Source organism: Procambarus clarkii, chromosome 73 (genome assembly GCF_040958095.1).
Source record: "Procambarus clarkii isolate CNS0578487 chromosome 73, FALCON_Pclarkii_2.0, whole genome shotgun sequence".
NCBI classification, from domain to species: domain Eukaryota; kingdom Metazoa; phylum Arthropoda; class Malacostraca; order Decapoda; family Cambaridae; genus Procambarus; species Procambarus clarkii.
Window position 1 is genome coordinate 12776388 of NC_091222.1, and position 20529 is coordinate 12796916.

Here is a 20529-nt window from a genome sequence, read left to right on the forward strand (position 1 = left end):
CCTAAATGCCAACAGCGACTGCCCAGACAGGTACAAGAGGAGTGTTGTTAACGCATATGTCGACCGTGCTCTCAGCCACAGCTCAGAATGGAAGCAAGTCGACGAAGAACTCTGTAGGGTAAGGCAGGTCCTAGTCAACAACGGCTTCTCCAATGGTTTCGTCGAAGACATCATAAGAAGGAAAGTGAAAAGCCATGCAACCTCTGAAGAGACAACTAACACAACACCTATACCCCCTATTGGACTATTTTACAGGAACTTCTTTTCCACAGCTAATAAAATGGAGGAAAGGGTCCTGAAAGATATTGTTAATAGAAACGTTATCCCTACAGACAAAAATCAGAGGATACAACTGGCGATTTACTATAAAACCAGAAAAACGGCCAGCCTACTCATGAGAAACTCTCCAGACACAAAACGGAACGCTTTTTATTTATTTATTTATTTATGCATATACAAGAATGTACATAAGGAATGTGAGGATACAATTATGGTAATTACAGTCTTGTAAAGCCACTAGCACGCGCAGCGTTTCGGGCAGGTCCTTAATCTAAGAAAATTTTAAGGAGGTAAATACTTGCAAAATTTATAGACAAAAAAATGATAACAGATTACATGGAATGAAAAAAAAAAAAAAAGATGAGAGAAAATTATAGGTACAGTATATTAAAGCACATAGGTAGCTATGATTGATTGCAATGACAGCTTAAAATGGTAGTTGACAACAAATTGGTAGGCACAATACAGCAGAAACAATATAAGATTGATTGCAATGACAGCTTGAATGGTAGTTGACAAAAATTGGTAGTCACAATACAGCATATGGCTAGCACATAAAAGAAGACAGCAATGAACACAATGATAAGGTTGTTTGATATTACATAAAAATTAGGAGATTGGGTACCACTAGGTACAGAGCAAATTTAAAGCTCAGTGTAGGAAACTAAATAGATGAAGTTAGGTACTTTTTGGTTTTGCTTTTAAATAAGGCAAAAGTTTTACAGTTTTTCAATTCACTAGGGAGTGAGTTCCATAGACTAGGTCCCTTAATTTGCATAGAGTGTTTACACAGATTAAGTTTGACCCTGGGGATATCAAAGAGATATTTATTTCTGGTGTGGTGATAATGGGTCCTATTACATCTGTCCAGGGAGAGTTTCAGAGCATGGTTTGCATTTAAGAACAGGGTTTTGTAAATGTAGTTGACACAAGAGAATGTGTGGAGGGAGTTAATATTTAGCAAGTTTAGATATTTAAACAAGGGAGCTGAGTGTTGTCTGAAAGCAGAGTTAGTTATTATTCTGATAGCAGATTTTTGCTGTGTGATGATGGGCTTAAGGTGGTTTGCAGTGGTAGACCCCCATGCACAGATACCATAATTAAGATAGGGGTAGATTAGTGCATAATATAGTGAGAGGAGAGCAGAGTTAGGAACATAATATCTGATTTTGGAGAGTATACCAACTGTCTTAGAGACTTTCTTAGTTATGTGTTGAATGTGGGTGCTGAAGTTGAGTCTCTTGTCTAGGAATAGGCCAAGAAACTTGCCATCATTTTTATTACTGATGTTAATGTTGTCTATCTTTAGCTGAATTGCATTTGATGATTTGCTTCCAAATAAGATGTAGTAAGTCTTTTCGATGTTTAATGTTAGTTTGTTCGTTGACATCCATAAGTGGACTTTTTTCAATTCATTATTCACAACATTATTTAGTGTATGTGGGTTGAGGTTTGAGTAGATAAGGGTAGTATCGTCAGCAAACAATATAGGTTTGAGAATATTAGAGACATTAGGCAGATCGTTTATATATATAAGAAATAGAAGAGGTCCTAAGATGCTGCCCTGTGGCACTCCAACGGTAATTGGTAGAGTGGAAGAAGTTGTATCATTGATGGTTACATATTGGTGTCTGTCACTAAGATAGGATCGGATGTAGTCAAGGGCAAGGCCTCGGATTCCATAATGCTGGAGTTTAAATAAGAGGTAGTTGTGATTAACAGTATCAAAGGCTTTTCTTAGGTCAATGAAGAGTCCAATCGGAAACTCATTTTTGTCAAGGGCTGAGTAGATAATGTCAAGGAGACTAATGATTGCATCATTGGTACTCTTTTGGGACCGGAAGCCAAACTGGCAGGGGCTGAGTATGTCGAATTTTACGAGGTAGGAATAGAGCTGTTTGTCAATAATTTTTTCAAATATTTTTGATAGAATGGGTAGATTTGATATTGGTCTATAATTGTTTATGTCCGCCGGATTGCCTCCTTTATGGACTGGCGTTACTCTTGCTTTTTTGAGGATATCAGGGAAGGTATGACACTCTATAGATTTGTTGAACAGTAGTGCTATGGGTGGGGCAAGGGCATGGGAGGCTCTCTTGTACACAATGGACGGAATTTCACTGGTGTTCCCTGCCTTGGTTTTTAGAGAGTGTATGATGGACACAACATCTGCCGGGCTGTTTGGTGAAAGGAGAAGAGAGTTTGGATAGCTGCCTGAGAGATATGTGTCTGAGTCTGTGGGATTTTACTGGCAAGATTAGCACCAACCGATGAAAAGAAACTATTAAATTCATTTGCCATTTCTAAATCAGTTGACGGTATATCCCCATCCTTGTAGAGTTTTATTTGGTTATGTGAGTGTTGTTTAGTTCCTAGGATACTAGAGATAGTTTTCCAAGTGTTTTTCATGTTGCCTTTTGCTTCATTGAATCTATTCACATAATATGCAAGTTTTGCCTTTCTTATGATACTGGTAAGCATTGATGAGTACCTTTTAGCTACTTCCTTTGAAACTAGGCCAATCCTAACTTTCTTTTCATATTCATGTTTCTTGTTGATTGAGTTGAGAATGCCATTTGTGAGCCATGGATTGTTTAATCTTTTGTCAGTTACTTGCTTTGTAAGAAGGGGACAATGAAGGTTGTAGAGGCTTAGAGTTTTGAAGAGGAAGAGGTTAGCTAATGAATTTATATCATGGGTATTATTGAATTCAGAATCCCAGTTAATATTGTGAAGTGCCTCTGTAAGATTGTCTAAAGCTGATTCACTGTGTAGCCTAAATGAAAATTTCTTGCTTTTTGGTGGTGTTATGTCCATGTTCGCTATGAGAAAGGTAGGATAGTGGTCAGTTGTTCTGTCGTAGATTATACCAGATACAAGGGGAGCTGTTATGTTTGTCCATATGTGGTACAAGGTAGTGGCTGATGTTTGAGTGACTCGGGTAGGTTTGGTGATAGTGGGGATTAGCATACAGGAGTTCATGCTGTTAAGGAAATAGTCAACTTGAGAGCAGTTTTGTTGACCCAGGTCAATATTAAAGTCTCCTCCCAGAATGATGTGGTTTTTGTTGAGATTGTTGTTTATAATAAGATTCCTTAGGTTGTCTGAGAAAGAAGCTATGTTAGTATTAGGAAATCTATAGATGGCTCCAATAGTCAAAGAGGATTTAAGGGATTTAATTGTAAACTGAGCAAAAGTATATTCACAGTAGTCATCTCTGTCACTAATAACACTGTTGCAGATAAATGTATCTCGGTAATATATAGCTGTGCCACCACCTTTTTTATTAGGCCTACAGTTATGAATGGCTTTATAACCAGCTAAGTTGTAGAGTTGGGTATAGTCTTTATTTAGCCAAGTTTCTGTTAAAATAATGAACGATAGGTTAGTACCTAGTGCTGTGAGTAGTGCATTTAAATCGTCAAAATGTTTACCAAGTGATCTAACATTTTGTTTATAAACTGATAGATAGGTGCTATTTTGGAGTTTGTTTTTAGCCTGGTGTGCTGTGAAATACTTACAATAATGATGATCAATGTGCTGGTTGGTATAGATATGAGACAGAAGATTTTGATCAGGATCAATATCAGTGTGCATAGAGATGCAGAGGGATCACGATACAAGATACACGATAAAGCAAAACACAAGAATAAGAGCAGATACAATAAAATAGTAACAATTTAGAAGTAAAATAAAGATCCAATAGATAGCCAGGGAGGACACAGAAGTTACATAAAATAAAACACAAAAAATCAGTAGAGACTGACAATATAAATGTAAAATAAAAAATAATAAGAAAAATAATAATCATAAAAAAATGATCTTGAAGATAATTAGCTTAGTAATGGTTAATTAACAGGGTAATAAAAAGCCCTAGGTTCAGTGACAAGGGGATTAACTAAGAACAAATAATTAAGAGTATAAAACAGGCAAAGATGACAAACAAAAAATAAAGTAAAAATTAAAATAAAAATAAAAATAAACACCTTTGGAAAGGAAAGGCAGAGCTTAAGTACACTTTGGTTGTATGTGAGACTACAAATTATGTTCTGGTTATTCAGCTGATATCCCACAGTCATCCAGGAAAGAAGTGAGGTGTGCTTCAGTGGTTATGACATAAGTTTTTCCAGAGTCAGTCTTCCTAGCTATTATTTTACCATCGCGCACAAAACAATGTTTAATAGCAGTGGATCTATTGCGAATTCCACGTAGTTTAAATAAGAGATTTTGTCTGAATCTGGTAAGACATTCGTTCACATAAACCTTGGATTTCCTAGCGACTGCAGCAGTGATAAGGTCTGACTTGCGGGAGCAGCTATCCAACTTCACGCGTATCCTTCTGTTGTTTGCACCAGATGATTTGGTACCCACTCTATAAGCTGACTTAATGTCTCCTGCTTCGATTGAATAATTCAACTTAGTACGCAATTCCTGGATCACGATGGCAGTACAGTCTTCTCTGTCAGTTTCATGGGGAAAATCCTGTGATGAGATGATGACAGAATCAAGGAGCTTAAGTTGGTCTGATTCGTCTTGGGTTGCAGTTTGTTGCTGTTGTAGGGAGTTAAAGTGGTTCTCTAACTTTTGTAACATCTCTTCTTGCTTCTTAGAGGTTTCTGCTGGTTTAAAGTTAGTAACCGAGATCCGAAGAGAGCTTAATTCATGTTCGAGGTGGCCGACTCTGGCAGACAGATCTTGGTTAGCCTTGTGCATTGCCAAAGCATCACTCTGAAGCTTCATTATCAGGTTCGACTGCTCTCGGATTATAGACTTTTGGTCATCATGTATTTGAGTCAATAATCTGAGCCATGGATTATCAGCGGGACGCTTAAAGTCAGTACATGGGGAGGCAGCTCGTTTAAGTTGCTCCATATGGTTACATAACTGTTGTAGGGCTCGAGTCAGTGACGACGCTTCAATCAGCTGAGAAGGTTTGTTATTGTTGACGCAGGGAGGGTCGGTACTCCCCCCGGTAGCCCCTAAGGGGGAGACAGCCGCATTATTCCTGTTGCTAGCTTGGCTGGTTGGCTTTAAAAGAGACTAACGTCGTCTATGCCTTCAAATGCCCTCTTGGGGACTGTAAGCTCCAAAAAACCCAGTATATAGGCAAGACAACAACATCTCTTTCTAGGCGTTTAACGATGCATAAGCAACAGGGCTCCATTAAGGAACATATAATCTCTTCCCACAACCAAACCATCGCCAGAGAAATTCTAGTAAACAACACAGAAATCATCGATAGATACAGCGATAGCAGGCGGCTTGACGTTTGCGAGGCACTACACATCAAGAAGTCAACACCAGCAATCAACAGCCAATTAATGCACAACTATATTCTACCCACCTCAAGACTCCGCTCCAATATAGAAGCATGAAGAAATATGGACCAATAGGCTTTCTACAATCACTTCTATGCAATACCCATTGTTTCGTGTTCTGTGTTGTGTTGATGAAATTAATACCCTATTAATGCCACCTCTTGTTCTGTCTTGTGTTGATGAAATTAATACCCTATTAATGCCACCTCACCCCATCCACCTCTCTCAAATGCAGATATAAACAAAGTCGGAGATGCGTAAGTTCTATTCAGTTGTGTATTTGTAAACTAAAGTCTTTGAAAATGTAATAAGTTTTACGAAACGTGCTCGTGTCGCGTCAAACTAGAAATAAAAATGAATTTTAGAATTGATTTTTGATTTACCTCCAACAGTGAAAAGAAATGTACGAAAGATTGAGAAAATTCGTGTTAGAATTATTAATCTTACTTTTTCGGTCATATTTAATAATATATATATATATATATATATATATATATATATATATATATATATATATATATGTATATATATATATATATATATATATATATATATATATATATATATATATATATATATATATATATATATATATATATATAACTGAAAACTCACACCCCAGAAGTGACTCAAACCCATACTCCCAGGAGCAACGCAACTGGTATGTACAGGGACGCCTTAATCCGCTTGACCATCACGACCGGACATAAGGAAGTGATAGCCGAAGCTATTTGAACCACTTCCCCGCCGGCACTCGGATGGTAATCTTGGGCATAGCATTTTATCAAATCACCTCATTCTTTGGGGCACACGTGAGGAACACAAATGCAAACCAGCCTGAATGGTCCCCAGGACTATATACAACTGAAAACTCACACCCCGGAAGTGACTCAAACCCATACTCCCAGGAGCAACGCAACTGGTATGTACAGGGACGCCTTAATCCGCTTGACCATCACGACCTGTCCTGGGGACCATTCAGGCTTGTTTTCATTTGTGTTCCCCACGTGTGCCCCAAAGAATGAGGTGATTTGATAAAATGCTATGCCCAAGATTACCATCCGAGTGCCAGCGGGGAAGTGGTTCAAATAGCTTCGGCTATCACTTCCTTATGTCCGGTCGTGATGGTCAAGCGGATTAAGGCGTCCCTGTACATACCAGTTGCGTTGCTCCTGAGAGTATGGGTTCGAGTCACTTCTGGGGTGTGAGTTTTCAGTTGTATATAGTCCTGGGGACCATTCAGGCTTGTTTGCATATATATATATATATATATATATATATATATATATATATATATATATATATATATATATATATATATATATATATATATATATATATGAGAAAAATATTTGTTAATATAAATAATTCTAAATATTTTACATAAATGATAAATATACTTAATAGTTCTTTACTTTAGTTATTCGATGCAAATATTTTATGAAGAGACTTGACAGGAGTGTGGAGTGACGCACCGGAGGTACTCCTTCTCTCAGCTGGTGGACCGCATAGCCAGGTGGGCGGGCATGCTGAACAAACTGGGCATCAAGAAAGGTGACTTTGTAGCAATTATAATGCTCAACTGTCCAGAATATCCCATTGTTATGCTGGGAGCCATAAGCATTGGAGCCATTGTCACTGGTGTCAACCCTACTTATACACCAGGCAAGCAATACCAGTGTGCTCTATTATGCCATATTTATAGTAGTAAACTTTGAATGCATATATAGGTTACTTGACAAAATCCTGTAATGTAAATGGGAATCGGAATTGCATTATTCTTTGTAATAAAATGTTTATATTCCCTTTGGAAAATTATTTGTATAATCAACACAAATCAAATCTTTTCCTGAAGGACTGATGATATATTTTGATTAATAAAAATCTAAATTCATCTTAGATATTTTTGTATACAAACATATTTAATTTCAAATATTATGATTAATTATTCTTCAACTTCACATTATATTAGGTTAAACCTTTTTTGTTACTCTTAATCAAATTTATTTTTTTTCTTTGTGAAAATGATTGTGGCCAGAATTATCTTCTCATAATATCACATGTCTAATTTCCATTGACCATATTAGCTAAAAATGTTTTAGGTTTAATAAGTTTTTGAGCTAGGCTTCACATGATACTTTAAATATGCGTTTCATTCACTTGTTTGTATTCTTTGTTTTTTTAATTGTAAAATAAGTTCGTCTGTAATACAAGATATAACTTACAGAAAACATTTTCATGGGAATAAAATGCATTCATTTAGGAAACCCATATAAGATTCCGATTGTTTACTGTAAGTCTGGCTGCGACACAGGGGAAATCCTTCGGCAGCTGGAAGACAGTGGCGCCAAACTAGTGATAGGAGACACTTTCTCAGAGAAGAAGATTGATGCAGCTCTTGCTGAATATAAAAAGCCCACCGTGTTGGTGATAAATGGGCCTTCTACGGTTGACGGGGCTCTTGATCTGCTACACATCCTGGAAGATTCATCTCTTCCATTTGCTGACCCTGTTGAGGTACATTATTATTATGATGCTGTTATAAGTATTCTTGGGTATATGATATATAATCTCCAGATTCCAGGATACAATTTGGATTTTTTATTATATGGTATTATATTTATATATATATATATATATATATATATATATATATATATATATATATATATATATATATATATATATATATATATATATATATATATATATATATATATATATATATATATATATATATATATATATACATACATATATATTAGTATATTTTGGTAGCAGTCTTTCCTGTAGACATATATTATTAAATATGACCGAAAAAGTAAGATTAATAATTCTAACACGAATTTTCTCGATCTTTCTTACGTTTCATTTCACTGTTGATGGTAATTCAAAGATCAATTCTCCAAAATTCATTTTTATTTCTAGTCTGACGCGAAACTTGAGCGTGTTTCGTAAAACTTATAACATTTTCAAAGACTTTAGTTTACAAACACACAACTGAAACTGAATAGAGCTTACACATTTTCGATTTTATATCTACATTTGGGTGAGGTGGATGAGGTGAAAACAAACTTTCAACAATGGGTATTGAATGGGTATTAAATTCAAACACAAGACAGAACACGTAACAATGGGTATTGAATGGAAGTAATTGTAGAAAGCCCATTGGCCCATATTTCTTGATGCTTCTATATTGGAGCGGAGTCTTGAAGTGGGTAGAATATAGTTGTGCATTAATTGGCTGTTGATTGCTGGTGTTGACTTCTTGATGTGTAGTGCCTCGCAGACGTCAAGCCGTCTGCTATCGCTGTATCTATCGATGATTTCTGTGTTGTTTGCTAAGATTTCTCTGGTGATGGTTTGTTTGTGGGAAGAGATTATATGTTCCTTAATGGAGCCCTGTTGCTTATGCATCGTTAAACACCTGGAAAGAGATGTTGTTGTCTTGCCTATATACTGGGTTTTTTGAGGCTTACAGTCCCCAAGAGGGCATTTGAAGGCATAGACGACGTTGGTCTTTTTTAAAGCGTTCTGCTTTGTGTCAGGAGAGTTTCTCATGAGTAGGCTGGCCGTTTTTCTGGTTTTATAGTAAATCGTCAGTTGTATCTTCTGATTTCTGTCTGTAGGGATAACGTTTCTACTGACAATATCTTTCAGGACCCTTTCCTCCGATTTATGGGTTGTGGAAAAGAAGTTCCTGTAAAATAGTCTAATAGGGGGTATATGTGTTGTGTTACTTGTTTCTTCAGAGGTTGCATGGCGTTTCACTTTCCTTCTTATGATGTCTTCCACGAAACCATATATATATATATATATATATATATGTCGTACCTAATAGCCAGAACGCACTTCTCAGCCTACTATTCAAGGCCCGATTTGCCTAATAAGCCAAGTTTTCATGAATTAATGTTTTTTCGTCTACCTAACCTACCTAACCTAACCTAACCTAGCTTTTTTTGGCTACCTAACCTAACCTTACCTATAAATATAGGTTAGGTTAGGTTAGGTAGGGTTGGTTAGGTTCGGTCATATATCTACGTTAATTTTAACTCCAATAAAAAAAAATTGACCTCATACATAGAGAAAAGGGTTGCTTTATCATTTCATAAGAAAAAAATTATAGTAAATATATTATTTCATGAAAACTTGGCTTATTAGGCAAATCGGGCCTTGAATTGTAGGCTGAGAAGTGAGCTCTGGCTATTAGGTACGACATATATATATATATATATATATATATATATATATATATATATATATATATATATATATATATATATATATATATATATATATATATATATATATATATATATATATACAGTATATATATATATATATATATATATATACATATATATATATATATATATATATATATATATATATATATATATATATATATATATATATATATAATGTCGTACCTAGTAGCCAGAACGTCGTACTCGGCCTACTATGCAATGCCCGATTTGCCTAAAAAGACAAGTTTTCATGAATTAATTCTTTTTCGACAACCTAACCTACCTCACCTAACCTAACCTAGCTTTCTTGGCTACCTAACCTAACCTAACCTATAAAGATAAGTTAGGTTAGGTTAGGTAGGGTTGGTTAGATTCGGCCATATATCTACGTTAATTTTAACTCCAATAAAAACAAAATTGACCTCATACATAATGAAATCGGTAGCTTTATCATTTCACCTGAAAAAAACTTTGAGAAAATATATTAATTCAGTAAAACTTGGCCTATTAGGCATATCGGGCCTTGCATAGTAGGCCGAGAAGTGCGTTCTGGCTACTAGGTACGACATCTATATATATATATATATATATATATATATATATATATATATATATATATATATATGTCGTACCTAATAGCCAGAACGCACTTCTCAGCCTACTATTCAAGGCCCGATTTGCCTAATAAGCCAAGTTTTCATGAATTAATGTTTTTTCGTCTACCTAACCTACCTAACCTAACCTAACCTAGCTTTTTTTGGCTACCTAACCTAACCTTACCTATAAATATAGGTTAGGTTAGGTTAGGTAGGGTTGGTTAGGTTCGGTCATATATCTACGTTAATTTTAACTCCAATAAAAAAAAATTTACCTCATACATAGAAAAAAGGGTTGCTTTATCATTTCATAAGAAAAAAATTATAGTAAATATATTAATTCAGGAAAACTTGGCTTATTAGGCAAATCGGGCCTTGAATAGTAGGCTGAGAAGTGAGTTCTGGCTACTAGGTACGACATATATATATATATATATATATATATATATATATATATATATATATATGTCGTACCTAGTAGCCAGAACGCACTTCTCAGCCTACTATGCAAGGCCCGATTTGCCTAATAGGCCAAGTTTTCATGAATTAATTGTTTTTCGACTACCTAACCTACCTAACCTAACCTAACCTAACTTTTTCGGCTACCTAACCTAACCTAACCTATAAAGATAGGTTAGGTTAGGTTAGGTAGGGTTGGTTAGGTTCGGTCATATATCTACGTCAATTTTAACTCCAATAAAAAAAAATTGACCTCATACATAATGAAATAGGTAGCTTTATCATTTCATAAGCAAAAAATTAGAGAAAATATATTAATTCATGAAAACTTGGCTTATTAGGCAAATCGGGCCTTGCATAGTAGGCTGAGAAGTGCGTTCTGGCTATTAGGTACGACATATATATATATATATATATATATATATATATATATATATATGTATATATATATATATATATATATATATATATATGTCGTACCTAGTAGCCAGAACGCACTTCTCAGCCTACTATGCAAGGCCCAAATTGCCTAATAAGCCAAGTTTTCATGAATTAATATATTTTCTCTAATTTTTTTCTTATGAAATAATAAAGCTACCCATTTCATAATGTATAAGGTCAGTTTTTTGTTATTGGAGTTAAAATTAACATAGGTATATGACCGAACCTAACCAACCCTACCTAACCTAACCTAACCTATCTCTATAGGTTAGGTTAAGTTAGGTAGCCGAAAAAGTTAGGTTAGGTTAGGTTAGGTAGGTTAGGTAGTCGAAAAACAATTAATTCATGAAAACTTGGCCTATTAGGCAAATCGGGCCTTGCATAGTAGGCTGAGAAGTGCGTTCTGGCTACTAGGTACGACATATATATATATATATATATATATATATATATATATATATATATATATATGTCGTACCTAATAGCCAGAACGCACTTCTCAGCCTACTATTCAAGGCCCGATTTGCCTAATAAGCCAAGTTTTCATGAATTAATGTTTTTTCGTCTACCTAACCTACCTAACCTAACCTAACCTAGCTTTTTTTGGCTACCTAACCTAACCTTACCTATAAATATAGGTTAGGTTAGGTTAGGTAGGGTTGGTTAGGTTCGGTCATATATCTACGTTAATTTTAACTCCAATAAAAAAAATTGACCTCATACATAGAGAAAAAGGTTGCTTTATCATTTCATAAGAAAAATATTATAGTAAATATATAATTTCAGGAAAACTTGGCTTATTAGGCAAATCGGGCCTTGAATAGTAGGCTGAGAAGTGAGTTCTGGCTACTAGGTACGACATATATATATATATATATATATATATATATATATATATACTGTATATATATATATATATGTCGTACCTAGTAGCCAGAACTCACTTCTCAGCCTACTATTCAAGGCCCGATTTGCCTAATAAGCCAAGTTTTCCTGAATTAATATATTTACTATAATTGTTTTCTTATGAAATGATAAAGCTACCCTTTTCACTATGTATGAGGTCAATTTTTTTTTATTGGAGTTAAAATTAACGTAGATATATGACCGAACCTAACCAACCCTACCTAACCTAACCTAACCTATATTTATAGGTAAGGTTAGGTTAGGTAGCCAAAAAAAGCTAGGTTAGGTTAGGTTAGGTAGGTTAGGTAGACAAAAAAACATTAATTCATGAAAACTTTGCTTATTAGGCAAATCGGGCCTTGCATAGTAGGCTGAGAAGTGAGTTCTGGCTACTAGGTACGACATATATATATATATATATATATATATATATATATATATATATATATAACTGAAAACTCACACCCCAGAAGTGACTCGAACCCATACTCCCAGGAGCAAACGCAACTGGTATGTACAAGACGCCTTAATCCACTTGACCATCACGACCGGACATAATGAGGTGATAGCCGAGGCTATTTGAACCACCCCACCGCCGGCACTCGGATAGTAATCTTGGGCATAGCATTTTACCAAATCACCTCATTCTTTGGGGCACACGTGAGGAACACAAATGCGAACAAGCCTGAATGGTCCCCAGGACAATATGCAACTGAAAACTCACACCCCAGAAGTGACTCGAACCCATACTCCCAGGAGCAAACGCAACTGGTATGTACAAGACGCCTTAATCCACTTGACCATCACGACCGGACATAATGAGGTGATAGCCGAGGCTAACTATGGGTTCGAGTCACTTCTGGGGTGTGAGTTTTCAGTTGCATATTGTCCTGGGGACCATTCAGGCTTGTTCGCATTTGTGTTCCTCACGTGTGCCCCAAAGAATGAGGTGATTTGGTAAAATGCTATGCCCAAGATTACTATCCGAGTGCCGGCGGTGGGGTGGTTCAAATAGCCTCGGCTATCACCTCATTATGTCCGGTCGTGATGGTCAAGTGGATTAAGGCGTCTTGTACATACCAGTTGCGTTTGCTCCTGGGAGTATGGGTTCGAGTCACTTCTGGGGTGTGAGTTTTCAGTTGCATATTGTCCTGGGGACCATTCAGGCTTGTTCGCATATATATATATATATATATATATATATATATATATATATATATATATATATATATATATATGTCGTATCTAGTAGCCAGAACGCACTTCTCAGCCTACTATGCAAGGCCCGATTTGCCTAATAAGCCAAGTTTTCCTGAATTAATATATTTTCTCTATTTTTTTTCTAATGAAATGTTAAACCTACCCATTTCATTATGTATGAGGTCAATTTTTTTGTATTGGAGTTAAAATTAACGTAGATATATGACCGAACCTAACCAACCCTACCTAACCTAACCTAACCTATCTATATAGGTTTGGTTAGGTTAGGTAGCCGAAAAAGTAAGGTTAGGTTAGGTTAGGTAGGTTAGGTAGTGGAAAAACAACTAATTCATGAGAACTTGGCTTATTAGGCAAATTGGGCCTTGCATAGTAGGCTGCGAAATGCGTTCTGGCTACTAGGTACGACATATATATATATATATATATATATATATATATATATATATATATATATATATATATATATATATATATATATATATATATATATATATATATATATGCGGAAAATCCACAGAGAAATATGAAATGAGGTGAACGTTTCGGCTTGTTAAAGCCTTTGTCAACACCAGACTGACTCAATCAGTCAGTCTGGTGTTGACAAAGGCTTTAACAAGCTGAATTGTTCACCTCATTTCATATTTCTCTGTGGATTTTCCGCATATATATATATATATATATATATATATATATATATATATATATATATATATATATATATATATATATATATATATATATATATATATATATATAAATATAGGCAAATCTGGCCTTGCATAGTAGGCTGAGAAGTGAGTTCTGGCTACTAGGTACGACATATATATATATATATATATATATATATATATATATATATATATATATATATATATATATATATATATATATATATATATATATATATATATATATATATATTGTACCTAGTAGCCAGAATGCAATTCTCAGCCTACTATGCAAGGCCCGATTTGCCTAATAAGCCAAGTTTTCCTGAATTTATATACTTTTCAATTTTTTTCTTATGAAAGGATAAAGCTGTCCATTTCATTGTGTATGAGGTAATCTGTTTTAATTTGAGTTGAAACTTTGTTTTTTTCCAGGGATATTCTTGCACGGGCCCTAAGCCTCTGGCTGGCCCACTAAGTGTTGCTTGTTTCTGTTTTACTTGGGCGGAGTATGAGTAATTATTTCTCGTATTGACGCCCTATGATTTTGCCCTATGTGTTTAACAACTTCTGCTCTGTTGAATCTAAGTTCAAATCTTAATGGGTTTGTAACTGTGCACTGCATTAGATAATGTTCCAGTGGTCTGTCGGGCATTTCTCCAGTGTTGATATTTCCTCTCATCTTCCGGAACCTGTAAGCCTATTTCCCATGCACATGGGTATCCAAGCCTGATGCGATGTAAGTGTACTTCTGTTGCTCTACTGTTCCCTTTCATCAAACTAAGTGGTTCGTAGTTGGTTGAATTCTTGTACCAACCCGCAGATCCTGATGTTGCAACTGCTGTGTTGTGGTCACTGTACATCTTTTGCATTCTCTGTTTTTAATTACATTATTAATCTGTGACAGACTCTGTGGTATGTAAATGTCTACATTTCTTCTCTTAGTTGCAAGTTTTTCAGCTTCGTCTGCAATGTCATTTTCTATTATTCCCACATGACTTGGCACCCAGTTGATAAGTAACCGTCGGCCTTGTCGTTTGAGTGTTTGCATTAATGATATGACATTTGTGATCAGATGTATGTTATCACATATGTGTTCTTGTTGCAAGGTTTCAATGGCGGTTCTCGAATCTGTATATATGATAACATGTTGTCGGTGTTCAGCAAGAGCATGTTCCAAAGCCTTTTGAATGGCTAGCATCTCTGTAAAGTCGAACACCCATTTGAGAGCCTCCAACTATTTACAGAGTTTCCTGCTTTAAATGCAGCTCCAGTTTCTTGTCCCTGCTGGTCTACTGATCCATCTGTGAAGTAAGTGAAGCTGTTGTATGCCATGTTTGCTTCTATATGCATCTGTGCAATGTTACGTAGCAGATGAGGATTTGTCTGGTTCTTTTTTTCCTTCAATAACCATAATCTTAAAGTCTGCTGGCGGAGATTCCCAAGGGGCTTGCATAACAAAGTCTGCATGTATTTCGTCGACACCCTTCTCAGTGACTGTGTTTGTTATATCGAATGTATTGATGGTGTTTATCGCCCAATGGGTCCACCTGTTGCTATTAGAGACTCTTCTGTCTATAGTTAGTGCTCCAGTGATTATATCTTTAAGTGAACTGATTCTAGGTCTAGTCAATATCTTGGTCAGCATGCACGCAGCAATCCATTTTACCCTTATTTCAATCGATATTAGCTTGGTTTCTAGTCTTAGGTTCAGTATTTTAGTCCATCTGGGAGCTCCTGTTATGATTCGCAATGCATTGTTTTGAAGAACCTCAATGTTTGCCCACTGGCCAGGAGAAAGAGTGAATAAGGCAGGCGCTGCATAATCAACTAGGGAACGAACGGCATGTATGTAAAACATTCTTAACACTTTGTATCTGGCTCCTAGACGGTGCCCTTTGATTGCTCTCTTTATATTTAGTCGTGATTTTGCTTCCTCCTTTAGATATTGAATTTGCTTGTTGAATGTCATTTTAAAATCTATCCACACTCCGAGATATCGATATTGTGTAACCCTCTGAAGGTTAATGTCTTGAATGCGTAGGTGCCTGTCTGGAGTGTTGCCGCCTAGTCTCATTGCCTTAGACTTCTGTGCAGATATTTTTAGCCCTAAAACGCTGCATTCAAATGTTACTTTATACCTTATGCTTTATTTAGAAGTGAAGGACCTGTAATGACTTATGCTACATCATCAGCATAGCTTAGCAATTTAACCCCTTCTGTAAATGTCATGAAAACAAGGTTTTCCATAAGGATGTTAAAAAGACTAAGGCTGAGGACTCCTCCTTGTGGAGTCCCAATCTCATGCAAGTGGTAGTCCGACACTTGTCCTTGCAACTTTAATCTGGCATATCTGTGACTTAAGTAATCTTGAATCCATGCTAGCATATTTCCCTTTACACCTTTTTTAACTAAGGTGTGTAAAATTGCTTGCGGGCTTGCAAGTTCGAATGCTTTTTCTAGATCAAGGAAGATCACTATAGCTGGACCTGAGTTACATGTTCCTAGTTATGTTGCTATGCAGTTGTCAGTACCTAATCCTCTAGTGAAGCCAAATATGTGTTTATGAAGGTCTCCAGTCTTCCACAATAGCCTATTTAAGACCATCCGTTCTGCAGTTTTACTAATGCATGATGTTAATGAAATGGGTCTGTAATTGTCAGTTTTTTTCGGCTTAGGAATCGGTATGATGTCTGCTTTCTTCCAAGAGGTCGATAGTGTGCCTTGCTGCCAAGATGCATTGATGACGTCCAATATTCCTTGTTCTCCAGCAGGACCTGCATTTGCGATCATTGAGTATGTAATGTTATCAGCACCTGGTGCAGTGTCCTTACCACCTTTTTTGGTTCTGATTAGTTCTTGTTTGGTGAAGGGACAGTCACATTCGTCATTTATAGCTATACTCTCATGAATGACTGTCAACCTCTCTTGTTTTAATTGTTCTTGCTGCCTTCGGACCATTGCAGGAAGCTGATATGACGCTGTTCTTTCTGCAAATTGGAGAGCAAGTCTCTCAGCCTCCTGCAATGGTTGAATACATGCCTGTGTTCGGGCTGGTCGACCTGATATAGTTTTAATCTGACCCTATATCTTGCCAAGACTACTATGTTCATTTAGAGTTTTACACCACTCAAACCATCTTGCCTCCTTTACTTCTCGAAAAACTCGTCTTGCTTCAGATATCACCGCTCTTAGCAGACTTCTTCCTTCTGGTGTGGGGTTTCTCTTGAGAAGTTTTCTGAAGATGTTGACGCTGTGGTTCTGTTCTTTAACTTCATTACTATAGAACCAATAGTTCTTTCTTTTTGTGTTTCCTGTGATAATGATTGGAATAGCTTTGTTTGCTGCAGCTGCAATGGCTTCCTGCAGATTGGTCTCGTATATGTTCAAATCCTCAGGTGGCGTGTATGTTGCATACAATTTTTCAAGTTCTTCTTGGTATATATTGCAATTGACCTTTCTTAAATTCGACCTAGGTTGTGCAGGTGGTGTAGGAGGTCGTGCTAGGTTTAGTGTTGTGACAGTAGCATAGTGGTCACTGGTGATCACCGGGTCTACTTCCCCCGTCGCCTGATGCTTGAGTGCTGTTGAGATTAATGTAAGATCAAGGGAACCTCCTAGAATGTGAGTGGGTTCCCCCATTGTTCAGAAGTGTAATTTCAGGTACTTCTCGCAGAGCTTCAGCTAAATGGCGCCCATCTGCATTGGCTGGTCCAGTCACACTTAACTCTTGATAATGAGCATCAAAATCACTAGCAATAATTACATTTTCTTGCGTGGCCAAGGTAAGCACTGCCTCTGCTTCTAATTTACGTCTGGGGGCTTGTAAACGTTGTATATGAGGAGCTCAATATTAGTCAAATTCACTGCTACTGCTAATACCTCTACTCCATCCCCACACGAAACTGGGTCTATTTTATCTAGGCCTACAGTCTCCGTGGTGTAGTGGTAAGACACTCGCTTGGCGTTCCGCGAGCGCTTTGTCATGGATTCGTATCTTGGCCTGGGAAGATTTACTGGGCGCAAATCCTTAACTGTAGCCTATGTTTAACGCAACAGTAAAATGTGTACTTGGTTGTAACAACGATTCTTCGCGGTGGGGACCGTACTCCAGGGACCAGCCCGAAACGCTACGCGTACTAGTGGCTGTACAAGAATGTAACAACTCTTGTATATATCTCAAAAAAAAAAAATTCTTGCTGGGGTATGGTGTTGCTGAATAGGGTCATTAACCCTCTTTGTCTCCCCCAGCTCATACGGTATAACATAGTGCTGATATCCGGCTAATCTGAAGGACTTCGTGGCTGGGAAAAGAGTTTCTTCCAAAACGATTATATCTGCTTTCGTGCTGATTGCATTCTCCTGAAGTGTGTGGTTTTTATTTCCAAGACCTTGTATTTTCCACCTCAGTTTTCGTAATGGCCAGACGACGGTTTCGGTTGGTGTTGCCTGTTCGAGTAGGACTCCTCTTCGGAATCGACCTCTATATCAATGTTTAGTGTTGTGACAGTAGCATAGTGGTCACTGGTGATCACCAGGTCTACTTCCCACTTCGCCTGATGCTTGAGTGTTGTTGAGATTAATGTAAGATCTGCTATCAGAATAATAACAAACTCTGCTTTCAGACAACACTCAGCTCCCTTGTTTAAATCCCTAAACTTGCTAAATATTAACTCCCTCCACACATTCTCTTGTATCAACTACATTTATAAAACCCTGTTCTTAAATGCAAACCATGCTCTGAAACTCTCCCTGGACAGATGTAATAGGACCCATTATCACCACACCAGAAATAAATATCTCTTTGATATCCCCAGGGTCAAACTTAATCTGTGTAAACACTCTATGCAAATTAAAGGACCTAGTCTATGGAACTCACTCCCTAGTGAATTGAAAAGCTGTCAAACTTTTGCCTCATTTAAAAACAAAAACAAAAAGTACCTAATTTCATCTTCGTAGTTTCCTACACTGAACTTTAAATTTGCTCTCTATCTAGTGTTACCCAATATTCCAATCTTTATGTACTTAACCCAAACAACTTTATCATTGTGTTCATTGCTGTCTTCTTTTCTGTGCTAGCCATATGCTGAATTGCGCCCATTAATTTTTGTTACACTACCATTCAAGCTGTCAATGCAATCAATCTGAGCTACCTATGTGCTTTAATATACCTTCAATTTTCTCTAATCTTTTATTTGTTTTTCTTGTTATGTAATTGTTATCATTTTTATAAATTTTGCAAGTATTTACCTACTTAAAATTTTCTTAGATTAAGGACCTGACCGAAACGCTGCGCGTACTAGTGGCTTTAAAAGATTGTAATTACCTTGTTATGTATCCTCACAATCCCAATGTACCTTTTTGTATATATATAAATAAATAAATAAATAAATATATTCTCCACCACGCATGTCGTGTCGCTGCAAATCGGACTGCATTGATTGCTTGTGGTCATCCCCGGCTTTGTTGGAATCTGTGCATAACTGTGGTCCATCGCTTTGCTGTTGGTATTGCTGCATGTCGGACTGCATTGATTGCTCGGAACAGTTTCTTGTGTTGTTGGAACCTGTGCATCTCTGCTGTTCAATACATCTTTGTTGGTGTTGTTGCATATCAGATTGCATTGGCTGTTGTTGTCTGTCTCTTGTGTTGTAAGATTCTGTTGATCTTGGGTGGTCACGGTTTCTTGCAGTTGCTTATGTAAATGTTGATTTTCTGGTGTCTTGACTATCTGACTGGTTTTGGTAGTCTGTATGTCCATGTTGCGTTGTTTGTCCTCTTGTGCTCCATCTTGTCTCAAACTGTCTATTTCTTGTGTAACTGTGGTCTGCTGCACGATCTTGTCCATTATCACACAAGTGATTTCTTGAGTCTGGTGCTGTGAGGCGTTCTGCGTCATCTGTAGGCAATTGATAATGGTCTCTGCCATGATCTTCACGATGGTTTTCAGCTGGACCTCGGTAAAACTATATCTGTTGTGTTGATTCCGAAAGGAATTGTTTTTTGCTCTTTTGCATTTGCTGTATTTCTGCAGCATTTTTGTGTATTTTCTGATTTGGAATTAATAGATTCGGGAAATTTTGCTCTGTGAGAGTGGGTGTCTGCTGTGGCTGTGCACGAGTGTTCCAGACGTTGGTGTTGGTGTATGTAGTGCTGGTCTGTGTGCTCATCCTTGCCTGAGCTGTCTGCACTTTTTCTTTCCGTGCAGAGCAGGTTGTACTCACCTAGTTGTGCTTGCGGGGGTTGAGCTCTGGCTCTTTGGTCCCGCCTCTCAACTGTCAATCAACAGGTGTACAGGTTCCTGAGCCTATTGGGCTCTATCATATCTACACTTGAAACTGTGTATGGAGTCAGCCTCCACCACAGCTCCAGGCATGATGTTTGCCTCCACAAT

General features: G+C 36.9%; 1 protein-coding gene across 1 annotated transcript in view; it reads left to right on the forward strand.

Moving 5' to 3' along the window:
• LOC123774194 (uncharacterized) overlaps window positions 1-20529 on the forward strand; it is a 236164-nt gene that overhangs the window by 125946 nt on the left and 89689 nt on the right. The window contains exons 4-5 of the mRNA XM_069312668.1: window positions 7055-7262; window positions 7912-8114. Of these exons, the coding sequence (XP_069168769.1) occupies window positions 7055-7262; window positions 7912-8114 (411 nt within the window). The remainder of the gene's footprint in view (window positions 1-7054; window positions 7263-7911; window positions 8115-20529) is intronic.